At 34.6% G+C, this 25,133-nt stretch overlaps 1 protein-coding gene across 42 annotated transcripts in view; it reads right to left on the bottom strand.

Annotated features, from left to right (window-relative positions):
* Positions 1–25,133, bottom strand: part of RIMS2 (regulating synaptic membrane exocytosis 2) — a 448,944-nt gene that overhangs the window by 196,708 nt on the left and 227,103 nt on the right. For 31 of the 42 annotated variants that reach the window (XM_017806448.1, XM_017806450.1, XM_017806455.1 and 28 more), the window contains 7 exons: positions 22,217–22,284; positions 20,422–20,541; positions 18,469–18,568; positions 17,602–17,725; positions 12,865–12,911; positions 11,701–11,813; positions 6,460–6,507 (listed from right to left, as the gene is read on the bottom strand). In XM_017806448.1, coding sequence (XP_017661937.1) covers positions 6,460–6,507; positions 11,701–11,813; positions 12,865–12,911; positions 17,602–17,725; positions 18,469–18,568; positions 20,422–20,541; positions 22,217–22,284 — 620 coding nt within the window. Of the gene's footprint in view, positions 1–6,459; positions 6,508–11,700; positions 11,814–12,864; positions 12,912–17,601; positions 17,726–18,468; positions 18,569–20,421; positions 20,542–21,891; positions 22,101–22,216; positions 22,285–25,133 lie in introns of all 42 variants that reach the window. The other 11 variants (XM_017806456.1, XM_017806459.1, XM_017806495.1 and 8 more) reach the window with 3 other exon arrangements.

Below are 25,133 nucleotides of genomic sequence, written 5' to 3'. Positions count from 1 at the left end.
CCTAATACTTCACTAAGTGAGATTACATTAATACACGCCAACTCAATCATTGGTAGGAGTGTACGTCTTCCCTCCCCACTCCTTCAGATCTTGTAATTCCTGTAGTCATCAACCAAAAGTGTTTGTATGGATATTAAAAAAGAGGGGGACACCTGTCATCTATTATCATGTCATTGGCCCTACTATAGATTTTATAGGTTTCTGGTACCAGCACTTAAAGTGCTCTGTGGATACTAGAGCAAAAAGCCTTGTGAGAAATTATCCTTAACATGTCAGATTTAAGAGACTTTTAAACACTGTTCCTACATTCCTGCAAAGCAAGGGGCTTTGACAGTATTTTTTCTAAACTGTGAATTATCTGGACATCTAGGTGTCTCCAAACAACTACAGATCAAAAGCAGAAAGTTTTGTACACACAGTATAAATCCAAAGCAAAGCTTTAATGACCTCTGAAGTGCAAGTCAACTTAAATGTTCTCTGACACTAAATGTATCCACCCGCAGGCTTTCTTGGGAGTCCTCAGGCAAAAGACAGACTTGGCTAGTCCCACATCCCAAGGGGAATAGCAGTGAAGATAATCTTCATTTGCTTTTTTGGGAAAAATTATGCTTGCTTAAGTAGAATGCAATATATTTGTGATACAGACACTATCACAAACTGTGACTGAGGGATGTGAAATAATCTAGACATAGGTGCCAAAAATACAACCAGAATTGTGTGTTCATATTCAAGCTAAATATTTCTTCACTATATTTGTTTCTGACTGAATTTTTGCATGAAAACTTCAGTCAAAATATTTAGAGAATTACTCTAAGCAGAAACTGAAATCAACTCACACCATTTTTCTGAGATGCTCTCAAAATTGTATTTTGGAACAAGAGCTCAAAATTTGCATTGACTTATACCTTCTACTTTTCTCTTCATGTTCAGAAGAAAAAAATGGGAAACACTTGTACATAATGGACAAATTTTCCCGGAATTTCCCTTTAATTTGGCTTGTTACAGGAAAGGTCAGGAGTCAGAATTTTGACCAGAGGCTTTCCCTCCTCTATTCACACCTCTAGCACTCCAATACACATTACAGGCACTTGTAACTCAAACGGTCATTTGACTATTGTGCAAGGAGAAGAAAGGAAGAAACTGCAAGAGAATGGTCAAAGAACCCCATAGAGGGGATGATGGGATTGCATTCTCACAGGGTTAGAAGAAGGAAGAAGGGACAAATCAAAAACTGCTTTATAATTACTGAGAAAGTAAAATATACAGAATACTTCTTGGTGAAACACAGGAATAATGGAGCCACTAATGTCAGGGACCAGAGAAGAACAGAGGCAAAAATAGACTGAAAGAGAGAAATGGCATGAGGTGACAAAAGAACCAGCCATACTGTAACTGGCACAAAATACGTTGAAAGAGAGACTGGGATGAACAAAAATCTGACAAGAAGTCAAGGCAGGAAATTGGAAAGGAAAATGAGAAGTAAGGAGTTAGATTAGCATACTGAACATGATAGATGAGTTTAAGAATATGACTGATCTAATTCTGACTCTCCTGTGCATAAACATTATGACAATATTTGGATGGTATGGTATTATCCTACAAGAACTTCTTTCTACTCCTAGAGAAAGGACAGCCATTTATGACAGCCATGTGCAGTCCAAGAGGACTGGATTCCATCCCTTCCACTTTCCCAGAGCTCTTGTGTATCAAAGGGTGCATCCCTTTAAGATATTTTTAAAAGCATTTACAATTGCATGTTCTTTGGTGTCTAGAAGCCTGGTATGAAATCCTGGACCCTGATTTGTGTGCTAAGTAAAGCATTGGAATTGAAGTTTGAGGTGCTTCTAATGTTTGGACAGAACCTGGTTGTCTCAGACTCTGATCATATTTTCTCAATTCCTAATCTATAAATACAGGACAATCCTAACACATCTCACAGTACACTATAAATGTTTCACACTGTGAAATAAACACAGGATAGCACACATATAACAGAAAAGTTGATGAAGAATTTTTTTGTTTGTTTGTTTTATAGTTTTGTTAAGTGGTAGAAAAAATGCCTGACACCAAAAAGTAAAGACCATAGAGTAAAAGTCCCACAAAAATGTACAGGTGTGATGGTCAGCAGTGAAAGACTTAAGTAGCTGACCAACAGCACAGAATCTACATAACCTCAATTCAGCAATTTTTTACATACATACTTTTAGAAGCTTAGAAGATCTAAGAAACTGAAGCAAAGCAATCCTTATCTAAACTAAGGAAAGGGAAAGCTAAATTTACAATACATAAAATGTGCCACAGAAAAAATTGTGCTGGCTAATGCTAATCTGGAGGCTAACACCTGTAAAAATTCTTCGTGAATAGGACATCGTCCATCTAGATTATTTAGGATGTAGGCAGCTAAAATTCACTTCGAAAGTGATCCAACCTGAATGCTTTCTGAAGATCTTCCCACTTAGCAGTGAGATCCTGGAAACTTATTTGCTACTCACATGCTCATATACTTTCCTCCCCCAGGCTCCTTTGCCAGCCAGACATGCACTTAATGCTTCACTAAAGCTTCTGCTGTAACCTACATTCAGACAAACAGGCATCTAAATTCAACGCGTGCTGAAATTGTGAGATGGTCTGTTATTCACAGAGCAGTGCATCTGCTGCACTCCTTGAGACAGGCTTCCAGGTAATAACTGCCACACAGAAGGCAGGAAATAACTTTTCTGCAGTCAGATGATTGAGGGAAACGGAGTTGAGGGTCTGGTCTCAGCTTTATATGATTCTTTCTATTTCTTATCTCACAGTGGTCTAATACAAGAGCAATACTCATTATGGGTAGCAGATCTGGAACCCGCTATGCTAAAATTAAGCTTGCTTTGATAACACCACAAACTTATATTCCTAACCAAACAGTATCTCAGCTTCAGATGAGACTTCACACTCCAGAGAAGAAAGGGATGTGGAATAGCTTGATGATAAAGGCACTCTTCTGAGAGACAGGTTCAAACTCTCCAGTCTAAACAGTATTTAAACAGCAGATGTCGTGTCTCTGGAATGAGCTTACTACACATACAACAGTATACAAAAGCTGACTGCTGGCATTGCATTCTGAGAAGTCAGGATGCAGTTATCTAGTATATATAGTATTCCTTTTTCACAGAATCACAGAATAGGAAAGGTTGGTCCTCTGTAGCCTCAGAAAATGCCTCCTGGAGAATCAACTCACCCTCTGGAGTAGCCTAACTTTCAAATAGCATTAATGGGGTTAGTTGCCTTTTATTTGGGTTGATCACTCATGCATGCATTGAGGTACTTAGTTCCTCTCTTTAACTGTACGAGTCAAAGATCCTCCTTAAGGCACCTCAGACTTATTTGAAGCTAGTATAAGCTACATAAATTAAGGACATAAATTCAGTTTATTAGACAGTCTGCCCTGCAGCTAATTTTTACCACCACAGCCTGCTCAAACATCACTGAGTTTGAGAGAGATTTGGCCAGATATTTTTGTTCTGTTGCTCATTATAATTTTACATGTAACCTACATAGTTGTTTATTAGTATAATATTTTGAAACTGAGATACTACATTCTTTCTCACATTATTCTGAAATGAGATATAGCAGCAGGACATGTTGTTGAAAAAAAAAGAAATCTCAGTTTATTTTTAAAAATGCATACAGTAATCATTTTACTGGACTTAAGCTTATGTAGATTGGAAACAGCATAGCTGAGATAGGCTCTGGATATTGTTAAGCATACCTCTAACAAATTCTGACTACTGAGGGTTGCCAAATCAAACTGTTATTATTATCTGCTTTAGCTGCCATCTGATATGATGGAAAAAGTACAAGAAAAGGCTGTCAAATGGAAAAACTTGTATGATGTTCTGTATTAAAGCAAAAAGGATGTCTGAAATTTTTGAAGTTAGAAAAAAACCAGTGGTCTCATGGCAACTGTGGCTCAAAAAGAGGCTCCACCAAGTAAACAAGAGATACTGCATAGACAACACAAATGTAAGAACAGATTGTTCCCTGCAAAGATGTCACAAAGCATCACTTTGCAAGTTTGAAAATTGCTGGTATGCTAAACTGAATCTAGAAGTTCAGGAAATAAATACTCACTTTTCCAAGTACTGTGAAATTAGTAAAAGATGAGAAGGGTGTATGATAGGGAAAAAAAAGGATTTGAGTGTTTTTCTTCCCCCCGCCAAAAAATGATGATTCTATGAAATCATCCAGTGACACAAGAGCTCGAAAACTAATGGAATGATAGAGATAAGTGTGAGAGAGGAACTTTTGCCAGAAAGTATCAGTTTTAGACTATCGAGTAAAGAAGATACAAGCAAGAATAAAGACGTGCATCTCCTGTTCAGAGCAATGAAACAAATAGGTATAAACAGAAAGTTTGGAGATCCTCATTCTTGTAAGCAATTCTACAGACACAGCTATACCACAGCCCACAATGAAATGTATACTTCCTGACAACTGTAAACAGCAGCTCAGACCTCTGAGTAAGTGAATTTGTCATGCCAAAAAGTAACTAGAATTCTGCACTGCTGCTGGACTGCTTGTTTAAAGACTACTGGAGAATTCCTGTTCTTCTCTGCAGTCTGCATGATAAATATATCTTACATTAATCCTTTTTAGGCTACCTACCATCCCTACTAAAAGTGGACAAATGGATGACTTTTTGTTTTAATCTAGTTGTAAAGATATTGCCAAGGTCATAAGTTTGAGTTTTTCAGGAACTCTTGTCAAAAAACGTATGTTTAGCTCTGACTGTTACTGAGCTTTAAAAAAAAAACCAAAACATTAGAGAGGTCCACAAGGACTCCACGGGCATTGTGTAGAAGCAAAATTGGGGCTAAAGACAATTCTTATCTACAATATCAAAATAATCCAACCAGAGGTGAGATAGTAAGCCTCATACACTTTCAGTTCTTGTTGGATATTCTCCATCAAACATTACATTTCTTCTATTTTCTCAAATGACTACCATAATCATTTGAACAAGGTAATTTTTTTTTCATTAAAGGATATTAGTCTAAGTAGAACGGACAATTTTTATGTGTATTTATTTTATATAATATGATTAAAATAAGGTACTACTACATGTTATTTCTACATTACAGTATTTCATGAACATGCAGGTTTCAAGAAGATGTTTTCTTTTTAAATTGAACAATCAACTGTCATATCATTTCTTAATTTATTTAGCACATATCTAAAAAGAAAATAAATATTGAAAGATTACTTATGTCATATACAATATTTACCTCTATGAACTACTTAACAGCTTGTGATTGTACCCCTCTGATTTCACTATCATGAGCAGAACCTAACTTTCTTAATCATGCTAGGGGATACTTTTAATTTTTCATACAAAGAGAGTTTATGGCAATAGTATATAGTAATATATTAACCTTAAACAATACTATCAAGACATTACTTTTTTAATTTCTTTTTTCCCCTTAGATTTCTTTATTTTGAATTTACATTTAAGCAGTTGTAAGGATTACTTTTCTGAAAAAGATGAACTTTACGAGTCATATTTGATATCTTATTTAGATTCTTATTTCCAATCCCTTTATAAATATATGTATTTATGATCACTTTTCCATTTCAATATGAAATTTGGTCATCTCATTCTGATCACTTAGGTCATCCTTTACATCTTTCCTTGAGCAATTGATCAAACCAGAGAAGCATTAACAACTCCACAAAGATATTTTGTAAGAAAAGCAGATAATATACTATTTACAAAAAAACATGCAGCAAAGCAAGATAAGCATTGTAACATATTAGTAAAACCTACTTTTGCATTAATCTATAGTACTTTAGGAGCTTCCTAATGAAAAAGGCAAACAACTTGTACCTAAACAGAATATCGAACCAAAATAAATTCAATAGCATGAGATAATTCATTTTTTATTCAAGTAAGGTTTTGATTATTTTGATGTACTTTAAAATGCAAGAACCAAGTTTCCTACACAAGAAATTTGTTTCTTTAAACAAGGTACAAATTTTTTGCCCATCTTCTACTTGAGGCGCTACTATTATTTGGAAAATGCAAAATGTATGTGTTAAGTAATGAATGATTTAAAGAGACATTCATCTTTATATAATGACCTCAAGCACAAAATTATTTATTGCTTAAACAGTACACAGATTTTATATGTGGGATGCATAGCCATCGTCGCTATTGAAACCTGTATGAGTTCAATATTGGGCAGAAATCAAACAAAAACTAGTTGTCTCTTTAAATTTTAACTTAATATTTTCACCCCCATGCAGAATTTTACAGGCTGCTCACAAGATGACATGAAAGTTGTTAATATGATTTAAAGAAACACACTTAAAATATGGGAAAACGGACTATAATGTAACGTTTTCCTGCTATGCATTTTCCATAACAAACAAAAGAAAAACCCACAACTTTAGTCTCTGTCAGGCAGACGAAGTCTTTACCTGAACCCTAGGAACAAAAGGCGTTGTTCTTCTACTAAGGCTTTGGCTCTGGTAAGCAAAATTAAAGAAAAAGCAATAAAACAAAACCAAAAAGGACAACACGCTGGAAACTAAAAGACCAAAAGTAAAAACAAAGACACACAACTATTACTTTAAACACAGCTTTACACCAACAACATATTTATCTAACACAAAGTATTTTAGTGCAATGCATAAATTAAATCTGCAAATCTGTTACCAAATCATATCAAAACCCTGTATTGGAAATTCTTGCCTTAGGGAAGTCAGCAGGAATTTTACCACTGAGTCCCCAGGAGCAAGGATTTCTCTTCACATTTACAATAGATTTAGAAATAACATGTAACAAAAAGAACAGGTCAGCAAAGTGTGATTTAAAAGTGGGGTTGGAAACATAATTAAAGCTTAATCACATCTTTCAGAAAGATTGTAGATGCATATTCAGAGAGAAACAAGCACAGTACATGCACTGACAGCTTTGGTTGCTTTGTAAAGTAAAGCAAGTAAAGTAAAAGGTTTTCTCTTCTCTGCAACATTAAAAGGTATCTCTATAAAAAAACCCTCCAAAATAATTTTAGAACTATTAAAAGAAAGTTAGTGCTCTCTGGTATTAGCATTACCTGGGGGAAGATACAATCTATGTATTTCAATTCTCTAGCAATCATGACAGAAATGACATATGGTATACACAGAAAACCCTTGCATGAAATGGCATCTAGAGCATTTAGCAAACTGCATAGATAGACACATTTATAACTCTTATTTCTGTGATGTAACTATTCAGACCACATACAACCTTGTGGCTTCCAGTGGCTACCTCAAGACTACATTAGCACAGGAAACACTCCAAAATACTAATTCCAAGCAACTGCTCTCCATCCTTCGTTTAGGGCAACAGCCAATGGAGTGGCACAGAACTGGTACAAAGTATGAGGTGTAAACACGAACCAGAGCACACGTTGATACCTCAGAGGGCCAGCGAGTGGGAGACCAGGAGCACGGACAGCATCTGACAGACTGGAATCTCTTTATCTCCCTGCTCAGTTTTCCCGAGATTATTGATCTAACTCAAAATGATACAAAGAAGCTACTATTCAATATTCACTTCCATAAGAAATGTACCCAAAGCATGGAGATAGGCAGCGTGATGATGCTTCTGCCACCCTCCTTGCTTATTTGGCACACACAGATGCTGGAGAAATCTGTTCCATAAAATGTGTGAAGTAATCTGTTCTTACACCAAAGCAAGAGGATAGATAAGAAAACTTGACAGTCTGGATCACAGGTTTTGTCTGCTGTGCTCCCTGTGCTCTGTGAGGTGCCCCCCACGATGCATGGGCAGGACTGCAGAGCCGGGTGTATGGCTGCTAGAATGTGACCTACTCACATACAATAAAAGTAGATCTTCAGCTTGCTTCTGCTCCATTTTACAAGGGAAAAACAGATATTCCAGAATTATGCAATCCTAAGAGGGACATCTCTTAAGACATATCTCCCACCACACACCAAGGGTCCTCAGCTGTCATATTCTGCCTTGGAAATGGAGAGCAATAAGCATCTTGTGTGCACTACCTAGAACTTTTCATGTTTTGATGTTAGAGCAACAGCAATTTAATTGCATAGAGGTAGAAAGGGGAGGGGAAACAAAGGGGAAAGGGGAAAAGTTGAAAGGAGTAAGGGAAGCATGTCTCATACTAATCTCATCCCCTCAATGTGCTGACATATATGCCCTTCACAATGTACAATAAACACTTTCCAATATACTACAGATATTATAACTATTATTTCTATAACTGTATTTTTATTGCTTTATAAACTGAATATATATGGAAAATCTATTGAAGTGGTCCTATGGTTCAGGTGTACAAAAAACTTGATTAATCTCATAAATAACATCCTTTTTCTGTTAGAATCTCTGCCAGCACAGAAATTAAGTATTGTGATTTTATGCTTAGTTCAATTTACATGGTCTTCTAGTTACGTTAATATTCATTATTGCAAAAGCATTCCAAGTTATACTTTTCATGCAGTAATGAAAAAGTAGCCAAAATGCAGTAATGAAGCTAAGAGCACCAACACACAAAGAATACTTTTGACTTTTTCAAAATGATATTAAAGGAAAAACAAGTCAGTGAAAAAACACAGAAACAGGAAGCAGACAAAGCAAATAATAATAAACTATAATTGCAATAACAGTCAGATACTCCCCTGAAAGAACAATGTGGATAAAAAGTGCCATAAAATGAAGAGAATATGGATAAATTATTTCTATACCTTAGTAAGTTATAACACACAATAGTTTACTGAAGTTGCACATCGTTTGTTCAATTAAATATGTATTTGAGCAGAATAATCATTAATGTAAAGAAAATTTCCTATCTGTGTGAGATGGCTTACTTTGTTGTCAATCCTATTAGTCAGCGTCACTGTAACCTCAACCGAAGAAAACAGGTGCACAGACCAATGCCAATACAGAGAAGAATATGGAAGATTGAATTGACAAAGACATCCTTGAATACTAGAGGCATCACTGCAGCTAAACTCACTAAAACCATTCTGAACACAAAGAAACACATTCCAAAATACAATTAATATATAAAAATCTTTTAAGGATCTATAGCACTGTCTGAATAAGAAAGCATATATCGAAGTATTCTATTACTTCAGATCTCCATCTGAACTGTAGTATCTCCACTTCTGCCCAAAACTCTTGTATTTTGCAACCTATAAACCACAGCTGCCCTAACAACAGCCCTTCAGGACTACATGCTATTGTCCAAAAGAACAGAAAATACAGAAAAGACTTCCAAAATCTTATCCCTCAAATTCATTACACCTGTCTGAATTCAGCCACCATTACCCAGAATGTCACTGACCTGCCTCTTCCACAAAGAACAGCATCCTGTCCCCCTTTACTGACAGGGTTCTGTAGTTATTCTCCTGCCTAGGCACTCACCATAAAGACCACATTCACAATTGCATTTGGAATTTAGTATTTCCTTTCATTTCTATCTTAATCAGCTATTTGTAATGAATATGTGATCCATCGATCGTTCTGTTAGAAAACAACTGATTAAAACCGAGAAAACCAAAATACTGAAGAACGTCTGTTTTGTAGATGTCTACTAATCTTAGATGGGGCCTCTGGTGGTCTAGTGGTTAGGGTGCAGGACTCTCACCGCTGCGACCCGGGTTCGATTCCCGGTCCCCCGGGCAATGGAGCTCGTCAGCCCTGTGAGGCAATCCATCTAAGAGAAGGTCACTCTAAACAAACCTACGTCCTGAGACCCTCACTGCCACTGTCCAAGCGTGCTTGGCCCCGGCAGATGAACCTCAGGATTAAAGGGTGGGCTCAGTTCAGCGCACGCTGTGTCTCAACTAAAAAATCCACTGCGCAGGCTCGAAGGGTTAATGACCTTTCCCAAATCTTCGCTCGCGAAGACTGGCCATTACTAATCTTAGATGTCTAAATTGCAACATTAGAGTTACAGAGCATTTCTAACTTCAGTGTCAGTCAGCTAGATCTTTGGTTCTCAGTTATCAGCTGCTCTCTGAGGGAAACACAGATAATATGTAGTAGGAAGTATTGTATGTAATGGCAAACAGTTCATAAGAAAGTACCAAATGTAGGAAAGATCTTTGAATGTCTCTTAACATTATTTGGTTTCCTTAGATGGAATTAAACTTATTAGTAAAGATATTTTTATGTTGAAACAAACAAAAATAAATAGAAATAGGAATTGTGCCTTCTTGAGTTAAACACTGAATTTATATGCCATTCTGAGAAATGAAACCTTGGGATTTCTGTTATTCTCAGTAAACCAGAACATATCTCCAGATTTCCCAATACTGCAGTGTCCTATCAAACCACTAAATCAACAAACTTACTGATTTTACTAGTAAATCCTAATCTTAAACTCATGAAGATTTTTATCTGAAACCAAGAAAGTGAGAAAGTCAGTTCTGTGTGGTTCAGATTTGGACCATCATTCCACAGTGTGTATGCATTGGTCATCTGAGCAGCTAACTATGGACCTTGAATTTCTTGGTGGGAACTAGGCACCAAAACTTTTTGACAGCATAATCTTTTACAACGTTTAGACAAAAGAAGTTTCTTTCCTCCCTGTCTTCACTACCAACAATTTTTCTGTCTTCTAAAGCTAAAAGGGTTTTTAGAAGCCTTGGTCTGTTTATTTTCACCGTTCATGTTTGTGTTGCCTTGTCATTGTGTTTTGTGCAAAGCATTCTGCACTCTACAGTCAAGATTTCTAGTTTTCCATTCATCCAAAGGACTGAGTCTTTCAAAGTAAAATACAACAGTTACAGAAAATTAAAAATTATGTATTGGTTGTTCTGATGAGCAAACAAATAATGTCTCATGCACTGCAAAATGGAGCCAACACAGGTCACTGAAGAGACAGAAGAATATTTCTGTGAGACCTATAAACAGTCTGCTTAGATTTTATGCATATTTTTATGGCACACTCAACATATACGACTTGGAAGTAAAATGAATGTGGAATTTCCAAACTTGTTTAACACCAGTTTTGCACTGCTTCCATTCCATTTATCTTTCCTTTTCAATGTAAGCTGCACCACAACTGAACACTTTTGAAAAATCACACTTTGTAATTGTAAATAACATGGAAAGGTGTACAAAACCCAACTTTTTCAGTTTAGAACAAAAAATTACCCTTTAAAAGGAAACATTCATGTAATGAACTTTGTTGTCAATGAAAGCGTAGAACAAAAGTAACACTGGTACAAAAAATACAGCATTAGTAAAATATCAAAGGGTTACTTGGGGAAGGCATATATGAAAGTTAGTGCATAAGAAATGAGCAATATTAATGTCCAAGCACACAGGTAATAAAATCTACTGAATCTACATGTAAGTGTGATAGTTGAAAAAATGTTTACACTCAACAGTACAAATATAACTGGAGGCCAAAATTAGACCTTTCTGAAAATTTGACTCTACCAGTCTAGCTTACCAGACAATTATACATGTATACATCCAATTCAACTTATATAAAATTTCCAAAAGCTAATAAAATGGAATACACCTATGGCATTATGGTCCCACCTACACTGAGATATATAGCATTAAACAAAAAAATTGAGCTAGTTTAACAAAAAATTTCTGTTAGAGGTAGCTTGCACTACAGTTAGAGTTGTATATGCTGCAAAAAGCACATTAATATCAATTAAATGTTTACATACTGAAAGTTGTCCAGACAAGAACTGTGGAACATCCCTTAACATGCCAGGACTCATAGGAGAAGTCACTGAAATAGAAGGTCGGTCCATTTTTTGAGATTCGAATGAACTTGAACCTGTAATTATAAACAAAAATATTTTATAAATAGTAGCAGTTATGCATTTTTCACAACATTCTTTAAATAAAAATTTTAGAAAAGTAACCAAACACAAATATCACTTTTTTTAAATCTATTTAAAATTACCAAATAATGATACTCAGTCTTTCAGTGCTCAAATGCAATCAAAAGCTTTTATTCATAGAACGGAAAATAGTTTATTCAGATATTTCTGACTGTAATTATGTCAGTAAGTTGAAGGCCTAAAATTCCTAAATAATAAACACTTTACTATGGTCAAAGGAAGTCAGTCTTCTGACTTATTATCTTATATAATCAGACTAAATTTGAATTAGATTTTCACAAAAATATTAAGATGTATGTAATGTTTCATGTGCATTTTGCTTCAAATCTACAAGATCTGCAAAGAGACAGAGGACAAGTTTTGACATATAAAACATAGAGCAAAAGTAAAGTATTTTTATAAATACAAAAGACAATCCACATCTCACAAAACATAAAATGAATTTTAATAGTTGGTTGATGAGTAAAAAGTCATTGGATGAGTTTTTCATATTATTACAATCAAGATTACGCCACTTCATTTATTCATGGTTTTTATTATAATAGAGTTCTAAACCAATGATAAAAAATAACTTCAGGTTGAAATCCATCTTCTTAGATTTAAGCCAAAGAACAAGTTATTTTTCCCTACATGAAATACTTCTTTCCCATTTTTAATTTATAAGATTCATTTGAAATGCAAAACAACAAAACAGGAAATTACAAATTGCTTCTAATGTTCTTATATATTACTTAGAATTATGCTTTTTTATTCAATCAAAGCCAGTGTAAACTTATAACCAATTGTCAAACCTAAATCAAAATATCCTGACTTTTGATAGCTTATTATCAAACAAAGGTAGATAGATAATACAATAAGATGACATATTGAGACAAATACAGACAAAGAGACAAGAGCTATACTGACTGCTGATTACATTTTTCAATCTATTTTTGCTTACATAAAAGAGAGAGAAGATTTTCCTACCCCACAATTGAAACTTACTGGACTCCAGCTGTGCATGTGTGCTGTCAGGTATTCTGGGAATGTCCCTGAAATCAGGAAAATTAAGACAGGCTGATCCTTTATCTAACAAGCATATTCAAATTTCAGTTACACTATAACACTTCTCAATCCAACATGGAATGCCTCAGGAAAGGTGTATGATCTGGTGGCTGTCTTCAGCCACTAGGATGATTCATCTCTTATCCCAGTATAAATAATTTCAGTGTCAAATTAAATTCCACAGAACAACTGGTTTGGTGAACACAGGAGAAAGGCTGCACAGTCACAAACAAAATAATTCAGTAGATGAAAGAACAATCTCAGAGTTAATGACAGAGTAAAACTGTGAGTAGTAAATCTTATGATGACATTATACATTAATGAAAATTACTGGACCCTCACTCAAATATACTCAACTGCCAGTAATGGCTTTCCTGGTACCTTCTTTACTGTCCTTGAACCCCGAATTTGAGTAATCTTACTTTTTCCATTACTAAATAAAATGTACAAGTTCATTTGGCAGAATTGCTTACTTGAATATACAGGACATGTATATAACACCTGTATTAAATTGTGTGCACAGCCATGTAATTTTAAAGCATTCGGTGGCAATGAATGAGCACCCAACCACACCCACATCCTGCCAAGGAACATATTCTTCCTCTGAGGGGCAAACGTTACTGTATGCTAATAAAAACTATCAATATGATTAATAAATAATTTCAGAGGTACTTGAGCGAAACCAAGCAAGATGAAGAGTTTCAGCAGCAACACTATTTAAAATCAGGTGGTGTGTTTCAGCACAGTTGGTTTCTTCCAGGCTGCGCTGGGTGCCGGTGCCTTGCGCTGGTAGCGTCGGCTGCCCCGTGCCGGGCACAGCCAGTCCCAGTGGCTCCTTGGCCACGGCAGCTGTGCTTCTGTGACAACATACTTAAGAAAGAGCAAAACAGCTGTGTGGCAGCTGTGAGAGAAAATAGTGAGAAAAAAAAGCCATGAAAGAAACATCCCTGCAGACACCAAGGTCAAGGAAGAAGGAGGGGGAGGAGGACTGGGCCGCAACTCCCATTCCCCATCCTCTGCACTGCTGGGTGGAGGAGGAGGCAGAAAAACCAGGAACAAAGGAGTGAATTTGAGCCTGGGAAGAAGGGAGGTAAGGGTAAGGTGGATTCAGTTTTGGTTTTATTTCTCACTATCCTATTCTTTTCCATCTTATTTCCTCCCTTTGAGGAGTCCTTCTGTGGAGGGGAAAGGAGAGAGTGAGTGTTTGGTGCTCAGTCAAGATCAACTCCCCGCAAAGGTCAATGAAAAATGCTTGCAGTGATCTCTATCTACTGTCTCATACAATGGAAAAAAGAGTCTGTATGATATATAAATAAAACTTATCTACTTCCTTTAGTATAGATTTTCCAGTATACCTTCAGTATACCTTTTCCAAACATTTTTCCAGACTCACTAGAAAAACACCTTTACTAAGCAGATTGAGTGAGTTGATGCACAAGTATCCAATAATTCAAGCAAATCAGAAGGCAGGCAACTGCTCTAAATGCTCACTGCAGACAAGGATAAACCTCTGTTTTTAGTAAACAAAATTTGTCAGAACTCACAAGGGCTATTGAAGAAGCAAAGATTTAATTTTGAGTATTTGATATGTGTAGAATTTATAAAGGGATCCAATACTCGCCTATTACTTTAATCAGAAACACATTCCTTAGCTTAACTCATAATTTCAAAAAAGTATTTCTATCATATGAGTTTGAAAATAAAATCATGAAAACATATAAATATCATTGTGAACAGATTGAATATGAGTTTTCTAGAGATAGCTGAAACAATAAGCTTGAAAGCTTTGAACACTGTTTCTAAAGCATAAAGATCCCAATATTTCAAGGTAGTGTGAATGGTATTCTCACAAGGAACTCTCACTGAGATAAATAGATGTAGGAGAAGCAGAAGTAGTTTCAGACATCTTGCATTTTAAGATACATTTCACTGCAAGCAGATTGTATAGCATAATTATTAAATCACAGTGCACCATTTCTACCAAATTAAAAATAGTAGAAACCATGAAAACAACATGCACTTCAAATTAATGATTTCTGAGAATTAGAAAGCAAAAAATATGTAAGTTCTTGTGTATAAGGAACAGCCAGCTCACACTAATAGCAACTTGGCCATCAATTTAAGATGGAAAAAAGGGGTCAATAGCATGGCAAAATGGAATGTTTTGTGCTGTTGCGTTTTTGTAAAACAGCTTTCCATTTTGTCTGCCTTTATCAGTTTATCTTGTCATTTTCAGTTTTCATAGCACTCAGCCTATAATAAAGAGAACTAAGAATTGCGTTTACTGGAATTTTTTTTGTACTCAGAATATCGGGATGTGACAACAGGTTCTCAGCTAGGTTAACTGCCAGTAACTGAAGACTTCTGGCATGATTTAGTGTGTTGCCATGAGACCATTAACAGACTCTTTAAGTAATAGGATAGATCTCAATGCAAAATGAAATCCTTCAATCAGGTAGTAATTATTCTAATTGAAATAAATATCGCTTCTGACACCTGGCAAATACAAACTTTTAATGATTTTAAATACATTGAAACTTTATTTCCTCGGGCAGAACACAAACATATGATGTTATGTTTCATTGGGCAAGCACAGGGTATTAATTTCTATTGTCCATTCGATTATGAACTGAAATCTTCTAAACTGAGAAGCGAATATAGTCTTTCCAGTTCACCAGCTCGAATCTCATGAAAGACATTTCTGAAGTTGTCAATATCAGACTCCAAATAGTTACACACACCTAACCAGATTCTAAAACCTTACCAATTTGTGCAAAGAATTCATCACTGAGACTTTTACACCTACTGCAAAAAGACACTGGGAAGCAAATACACTGAACAACTGCTTGATCACTGATCTCTCAGTTCTTCAGACTATGAGGCAAGCCATTAGTGTGGAAGAAGGTATCTTGAGAGCCCACATCACTTCGTGTAAGGAATTACAGTGGAGCTGGTCTAGTGATAGCAAGTGGAGCACATGGTAACATAACAGAAGACATGATGATAAGGAAGGTAAACAACAGACAGCAAATATAAAAGCACAGGAAAGAATGCTGGAGGTTTCACACAATGAAGAGAATGCAGAAAGCTAAAAAAAATTAGTATTTTCAAGACATGAGTGAAAGGTTCCTTGAAATTTTCCTACAAACTTCTGTTTGAGAGATATTATGAAAGATTTACACCTCTATGAATTTGAGTTCTCTTTTTCTGTAACAGTATTCTTCTAGTAATGTAGTCTGTCCCTTAGCATTACTATTATACCTACAACTCCCAAATTATGCAAAGGTTTTAAAGGATAGGACAGATGATACAGGCTTTACCCTAAAGGGGTTGCAATTCCATATGTTTGTGGGAAATAATCTCTCATATCACTGACAAGATAAAACAGTTATTGTTATTATCAAGTTTGTTTAAAATTGTCATGCCAAATTAAGTCCCTACATGTTAAGTTCCTGATGTGTCAAAAATATTAAATTCCTGCTATAGCTGAAACAATAACAAATTATCCTCACTGAAATTCCATTCTCATATTATAGGGTTCTAGATTTTTTAGTACTTCTCAGTTTTTAGTTGTTATGTTACCCATGCTTTCATATATAAAGGTATGATAATTGTGTGCATCGTGTACAAATAAAGGGATAAATATATTTATTAAAATATAATTATAGAATCCTTCCAGCCCAGGGTGGAAGTGATCTTGAAAGATCATCTAGTCCAACCTCACATGGAAAAGGGAGCCTAGGTGAGATTACTTAGCACCCTGTTCAGTTGTGTCATGTACATCACAATAAATATTGAGGGGGAAAAAAGAAAACTCTTAACAACTGTATCTTCAAATTCAGTGATAAACATTCCCCTCTTCACAGCCCTGGTGTGATCAGATATAGAATTTCCAATGGAGTAAAAAAGTGATGGATATGACCTTAGCATGTAGGAACTTGGAAGAAAAAGAACAGATGAAGAAGATACAGTCTAATATAACAAAGCTACTATTGCTATGCAAGAAAAATTTAAGTTTAGACATTGAGAGATAGGTTTGAAGGATAAGAAAAATAGTCAATGTAAAGCACCGAAGAAAAAGTCCCACACAGTCCTAGCTATTCATTCAGATATGTTCTGTAGTAGATAACAAGCAATAATTTAATAGATTCCATAGATGAAGATGATGCAAATTTGGATATAGGACTTTCTGAAGCATATGGATTATGCCATTAGCATACTGCATTTTGTGGAAAATTCTACATTGCTGACTCCCAATAAATAGAGTTCATAATCAGTCCAGAGACCAAATATGATCCTATAATTATATAGGATATATAATTATATAGGATATATATTATAAAAAAATAGAAAAATAAGAATGAACAGTTAAGAATTACAACAACAAGTATAACCACAGTTAAAGAGCCAATATAAGCTGGATCACCAACTGAACAGCCACAGAAGGGAACCTAGCAGATAATGCCTGGGACTCTCTCAGAGAATACAGGATTTCACACCAGCTCTTTTTACTCACTGATATGATCTATCATTCTAGCTATGCTCTTGATTTACTGAATTCTGCTTAAAAGTTTTACTGTTTATAGTGTTTATGAATGTTTGATATCTCTGCCCTGAAAGGGAAATTTAGCAATACTTTTATCATGTTTAATACCAAAAAATCATGACATTACTTACCCTATTGGTCTTGAAACTACAAGCTCCACTTGTGGCTCAGGTTTGGATTCTAAAATGATGTTATATACCTCCTCAAAAGTGGCTCCTTGTAGTAGTCTTCCATTCCATTCTAACACTTCATCACCTGAAATTTCAGTAATAACACTATGCTTAGGAAGTTTGTTATGGAATGCATTTACAATGACAATTTAAGCCATTCTACTGTCATTTTTCTGGATTGGGAAACTTGTATTGTAGAACAAGTTTGAACTCCTTCATGCAGGAAAATTCTGGGTATTAAAGGTTTATGCTTTATATACGTAAAGTTTGGTGAAACAATAATATTGTCAGTAGGACCCCTTTTGAGTAAGACACAGCTCGGACTCACTTTGACAGCTGTGGCTCTTCAGAAAATTCACATCTTTAGAACAGCATATCTCATCAACTTACAGTTTTAAAGATCCATTTACTTCTACAAGTTTAAGGTTCAGATAGTTTTTATGATAAAAGTTAATATTTCTTGAACATTCTCCAATCTAGCAATCTATGGTTTGCATGTTGGGACAGAAGCAGCTTCCTAGCCAAGCTGGTTCTGCTCAGACATTTGTAATAGCTTGGTTTTCTCTAAATAAAATATACACCACACACTGACTGGGCAGGATATCAATGGAATATTATCATGAGCAAAATTTTTAAAATAGTTTTTAAACAACATGAGAATATATATATATTTCACAAAAGCAATGGTCTAGTAATTGAATGTCAGGTTGAATTCTGCAGTATTTCATCAGACCTATTTAACATAATTTCATACCTAATTAAACTTGCTCACTTGTTATCACCTTCAGAAAAGCAAATCTGCAGTATAGATCTGTAGTAGATACATACCTGGTCTAAGATGCCCCACTGTATCAGCTAAGCTTCCTTTTTTAACTTTGGTGATAAATGCGCAGAGTCGACCTGATTCAGTCATCTTTCCTCCTACTACCTGTTTCAAAGAGGAAATATTTTCATAGAATGAAAATTACTTTAAATTACTTAAATGTTCTGGCAACAGAAAGAATTATTCAGTTTTTTCCTTAGGTTTTATGTAGCTCAGATAAGGCAGATGCACTTAGAAAAAAACAACAGAATTTTGGCTATGACAAGCTATTTTTATAGCTAATTTGGAGATTAGTACAATTTAAAAACAATGCAAATACAGAATGCTAAAGCTTATAAATTTTAGCAAATACATGCATAGTATTTCATTGTATTATAAATTGTCACCCAAAGCATTGTAAGGTGTTGGTCAATAGACTGCTTACTTCATTATTTTTTTAACTGGAAAATGTTATATTAATATAACAGAACTCACAATGTTCACACTAAGCATCAAACGTCTCAATAATTGAAATTCCCTTTGGTTGGGCAAGTCAGATGAAAATACTTGTCATTCTGAATATTTCTCTAAAGGAAACTTCAGGAGGTTTAACCTTTTTATCTTTGAATCAGGAGATTCACTTCAGAATCGGTCATAACTGCATAATTTTCAAATTCTGAAAGTTTCTTAACAGTCTTCACATTGTGATTTAAAATTTGTAATATTAAATTCAGTTTAGTTTACTTTCAATATGTAAATATTTGAAAATAGAGGTCAGGAATAACTGCTGATCACTCTTTTCAGATGTTTATTGAGATTAAAAAGCAGTGTACTCTTAAATCTGAACTATTAATGAATCTCAGTGAAGAGTTCATCTTAATAATACAAGACTTTAGAAATTTTAATATAAATGTTTAAACAAAAAGTGTCTCTTAATGGTACTGTTAGTCGCTTCTCTTGCATTTTCTGATATTAAGAAAAAATAAACACAAAATTTGATGTCCAAATGGCTTGTCCACTGACTTCAAACAAAAATATCTGTCAATTAAATAAAAAAATTCAAATATTTCCAAAGCGTGTTAGTATATGTTATAAGTAACTAGACTGATTTAATCCCTATTAATAGGATATGACTATAGCCTAATCTGCATATCCAAAGTGAAGTAAGAGTTGTGCTAAATAGAGAACTGAAAATTAAAACTTCTTAATAGTTTCTCACAACAGGGATGTGGAATCAAAATAAATATATATTTGTTTCTTTCACTCTGTATAATTCAGTCTCATTCTTGTACTAGTATTTCTGGAACTGCAAATACTAGTATCACACAAAACTGAGATCAAAATGTGAGCTAGAAATAACATCATAACGTTTAAAGAGCACTGCATCATGAAAAAGAGGTGAATATAGGAAAAAGAGGTGAATACATTATTTCATGATGAAAATCAATAAATATTAAATAACTTTCTGGTTTGTGTTTTTTAAATGTGGCAAATCAAACAATCAGAAGAGAGAAAAATCCAGAAAGAGGCCGTTACATTGGCAGACTCTGATCTGTATTGAAATGTCATTAATTTGCAGATGTCCCCCTGGTCTTCAAGATCCATAATTTATTTTTCACTTTTCTCCTCTCGTTTGGGGAATAGGCATTGTACCATGGTGCAATGCTCAATACTGAAGAGCAAAGACGGGACTTGGCTTGCCTAGCAAGGATGCAATTAGTACTTTGCTAAGAACACATTTTCAGAATACTTGTGAAAACACATCTAGTCTTTCAGAAAAATACAATTTTTGAGCCTGCCAAGGACCCAGTAAAACTCCTCTAGGTAATTGAATATAAAATGTCTATCTTTAAATGTTGAGAATGACAAGATATTATTGCTATTTCATGCATATGCTATATAATATGAGAATATTTTTATTACAAAGGTAGTTAGTTTAACCAAGAGAGTAGTTAGTTGCAAAGTTATTCATTACCAACCTTCAATCCAAGCATTGCTCCTGAATCTCTAGGCACACTTCCATCTTTTAGTCGCTTATTTAACAAAATCCGACCAATGAGACGATCTCCATCTTTGGATGGTTGCCAAGTTACTGGATGCTATCATATGGTGTTAATGGAAAATACAGTGAATAGGATTTTAATGAAAAATATTTCAGTAATACTTTTCATTTCCTGATATATTTTTAAAATGCCATGAAAGTATTATGATTACAACAATATTTAATGTAATAGGATGACAGAAAACTGTGCTGCAAAATATTTATTTGAACATATAGTTCATTACAATGTATGTCTAATATTTAATAACATTATCTATTTTACTAAATCCAATTTGTGAATATTTAGAATGATTTTTGCATCTTGATTTGACAGATATAACTATACATAGTTATCTGCACACAATGACAATCACACCTGAGTTCTGAGATAAACAACTGTATAAGTCTAGTATAAGAGTAATACTGGAAAAGAAGTTTAACTGGAACCAAAACTTTGATGTAAAAAATTTCTTCTTTTTCCACTATTACAAACGTGTCAATTTTTATCTGACCGACAAACATATTTAGTGTCTCACATTCTCAGTAGTCGTATTTTAGAAAATTGCAACATACACTAAAAGGCATAGTCATTACTTCATTTAAACATTCTGTTTCTTTCTTGGAATAATTACTTCACATGTGAAGCACAGCTACAGTGAACATTATTATTCCATTACTACATATGGGCACAGTTATACTTGTATATTGGCATAATTAATAATTTTTTAAGATTTTCTTCTGTGTAATCATAGTACTTTTTCACAGAAAAACACTATTTCATGCTCTATTTCATGCAAAATTAGCAGGCACAGATAAATCTGCTCCCATTACAACTAATAACACTAAAAAGATTTATCATAATCTCCACCAAACAGAAAGCAAAAATAAAATATACCAAAGCAGATGGCAAAGCTTTTAATTCTGCACAATACTGCACAAAAATCGCATGGCAACAAAACAAATGAACAACCATGACAGTGAAAGGGAAAAAAGAAAAACAACTTTTCTGTGCAGAGAGACCCAATTTTCTCCCTTTTTCACCTGGGCTTTAAACTATTAATTTAATTTCAGCCTCAGGAGTTTGAACATAATAAATCAAATAAGCCAATTGGTAGAATCCTTATTGTTAATTACTTTATGCTTTAAGGTAATACCATGATATGCTATTTTGCAACGATAAGAACAACATTCCTTTATGCCTCTCAATTTTTTTTCTTAGGCTGCCAAACAGTAAAAGCTGCAAGCATGCAAAGACTTTTCATTTGTTTTTCTTTTCTGCACCTTAAGAAATGCTATAATATCTCCAGAAACACCCTATCTTTTATTTTATGCACTATTTTAATGAGTGACAGAGAGCAAACAAAGACCAAATGAGCAGGTTAAAATGCAGGCTCCAAAATCTCAGTACCTTCTCACTATGGCTATGTTCCTCGTTTAGAGTTGTGCTACTACACGTATCTACCCCAGAGTCTTTTATCTGAGGCTCAGACCATTCCAAGTCCTCTTCCAAAGAGTGGCCACCAAAGCACACCATTTTCTTTTGCCTCTCGGATAAGGTGTTAGAATCCGACAAAACTGCCTGCTCACTAGTTTTTCTTTTTCCCTTTTGACTGTCCCCTATAGGTGTGGGATAAAAAAAGGATACAAAAAAGAAAACATGCAAAGGTGTAAATAAAACTAAGGAAATGTGAAATGATAAAGGAAACTAAATGGTAAGGCTCCACATGTCTCACCAAAGACATTGGGGAGGCCTCACTGCTATGCCAAGACGTATGGTCCAACCAGTTGTAATCCATGTCTCCTGTGAGAATCAGACAGACAAGATAGTGCAGTAAAGGAAAGGTGAAAGAAAGGACAGACAAAGACACAGTAAAACTGTAAAGATTTCTGATAATCCTATCTGATTCATAACCTCTTCCAGCTGGACTTGCAAAGGGCTTCCAAGAAAAAGTTAAGGCTCCAACAACAGAGTACATGGAATATGAAGAACATTGAGGAAGGAGACAAGTTTGTGTGTGTCTGTGTGTGCCCAAATTATGTGCAGTGTAAAGCATCATCGATTCAGAGTTTTTAACTATCCCTACAAAGTTACTTACAGTAAATTAAATGAAAAGGCAAATTGTATTGTATTTCTAAGGGGATATTCATAAGGGAAAGCATTTGAATGTGGAATGAATTTTCATTATAATCTAAAGGAACCATTCTGTCTTAAGGAACATATTTCTTTACTTTTCTAACACAAGTTAGTATTTATTCTAATCACTTCATTAAAATACTTAAAGCAATGGCACTCTGCATTCGCTGTACAGTAGATGACGTTTCAAGGAAGGTTAAATGAAAACAAATCTAGAAAATATATTTAGAATAAAAAGCATATTAATTTTGCTTTGTCTGCTGGTTAAATATCAGGAAGAATTCTAGGATTGGGAACGTGTAGGGTTTTGACAAAATAAATAAATATTTTATAGAATCAGAATTTAACCTACACGGTAGATACATAGTAGAAAGAAAGGTTTGAAAAACAGTTTTAAATAAAAGGCCTAAATTAATGCTGCTGTCCGTAGAATTGGGGAATGACTCGTATTTTAATAAAACATTCTCTTTCATGTAGATACTTGCAACTGTAAATTATGCCCACACATTTTGCATAATTAAACTTCTCTTTTTTTCCTCACCATTGTTCCTACATGTTACGTGAAAAATATTTTTTTACTATATGCTACAAAATATTTTTATAATACTGTATGCAGGAAACAAATGTTTAGTTTTCTATCAAATTTCATAACGAAAACAACACTAGAGCAAAGTAGTTCTGCTCTTTTAGTACAGACCACAAACAATATTTTTTTATTTCCATTACTTCAGATCCCACGTTGACATTACTCGACCTATTCCTTTGGAACTACACCAGTGAGGTGGTGAAATGTAACTAACAAGTCTTTAGAAAAGTAAAATATAGTCCCTCGGAGGGATATATGTACCATAAAAAAAAATACTCTTTTTTCACTTGTTTTCTCCTAATATATAGACTTGCATATGCTATATGAAAAGAAAAAATCAAGTCTCATTTTCATTTTAAAAAGGAAATATTCAGAATACAAAGGCTTTATTTTCAAAAAGACACTCTGAATACTTTGTCTCTCGTGCGTTGCAGAAATATTCTAGTGTATAAAATAGCCTTTTCTTTCATAAAAACACTGTTAAAGTGCCCTCATAAAATTATTTTGAAGCCCTAATTCATTTATATTTTCTACGTAATACTTAGGTCTGCTGTAAATCTATTAACTATGCTTCTTGATTCTTGAAAGGAATTTTAAAGGAATTTAAAAATGGGAAATTCATAGCAAAACTTCTTTGCCATGCATGTTAACATCTTGACTGTATTATAGATAAAAGCATGGCTATCCTGCTAAAGGGGAAAGAAATATTCTTCTGAAAGCTAATAACATTTTGCTAAATGTACTTCTTCCGTGGAATTTCCAGTCTTACCTCTGCCTCCAGACATTGCTTCAGGGGTACTGAGTGAAATCATCAGTGAGTTTATGAAGATCTAGCTCTTCCTCATAAATATACATTTAGAGATAACCAGATGATAGCAAGAGTTCCGGTCTATGTATTCCCTATTTTACATATTACCTGGGGCCTTTAAACATTAGTCCCAGGCTCATCTTCTGATGTAACTGATCTCTGCTTATGCCAAGAGTCCTGTCACACGAGTATTAATGTATGGTCCATCCACATACTATATGTGTTAAAGATTAGACACATTTAGCCCAGCATACCCAAGGCATTAACATATAGAGATTACTTATATTTTTAAAAATTCAGTTATTTTGCAAAAACATTTCATCAAATGATAAGCCCTAACCTAAACCCGCACAGAGGAACACTCGCAAAGTTGAACCTCCCACTTCCTGCTCTAACATTTTCCTTTCTCTTTTTCAATCAATATGCAGAAAGCTGACTTTGTTTTTATTTAATTGTGTCTCATTTAGTGTGAGTAAATTCTAATTATTTGGTAACTATAAAATGAAAATTAAATGAAAATAAGTAACAACTCTATCCAAAGACTTTTGGTTTTATCTGTATTATTTTCTCTATTACAATATGTAGTTCATATGTTTCCAAAAAATTGTCCTAGAAATTACAAAGCCCTTGTAGATCTTACAGATTTTGCCCTTAACACTGCATTAAGTGATCTAAATGACAAGCCTAAATAGTACAAAAGTTAATAAAGGATGGCTGTCTGGAAGCCCTGCAGCTTAATACATTTCTATGAGAGGTACGTATGGCTTAGTATAACCACACCTTTTGAGTTACAATGAATGGCTTGATAAAATCCCTGGACATAAATTTTTCAGTACAAGTCTGTTAAATATTAAAATCTTGTCTAGGTAAGTGATTTTTGAAATCCTGTTCTTCTTCTTGTTTGCCTACCAGAAAAATTGTTAAACCATAATCTTTCTGTAACAAAGACGCAGTAGTTTTAATTGTGAGTACCAGAGAATGCACTTGCTGCTCTCTTAGATATTTCTCTTCCACAATAGAAGATGCCTTTTTATTAAGAATATGTGCATTTAGGTTATGAAGCGCCTCCCTGATAAACTATATAAGTTATAATATCAAAGCCATCTTTCATGAAAAAGGAAC

This window comes from Lepidothrix coronata, unplaced genomic scaffold (assembly GCF_001604755.1).
Source record: "Lepidothrix coronata isolate B3197 unplaced genomic scaffold, Lepidothrix_coronata-1.0 Scaffold15, whole genome shotgun sequence".
In the NCBI taxonomy this organism is placed as follows: domain Eukaryota; kingdom Metazoa; phylum Chordata; class Aves; order Passeriformes; family Pipridae; genus Lepidothrix; species Lepidothrix coronata.
Note: the sequence above shows the minus strand (reverse complement) of the source record. Positions and strands in the feature narration are given on the sequence as shown.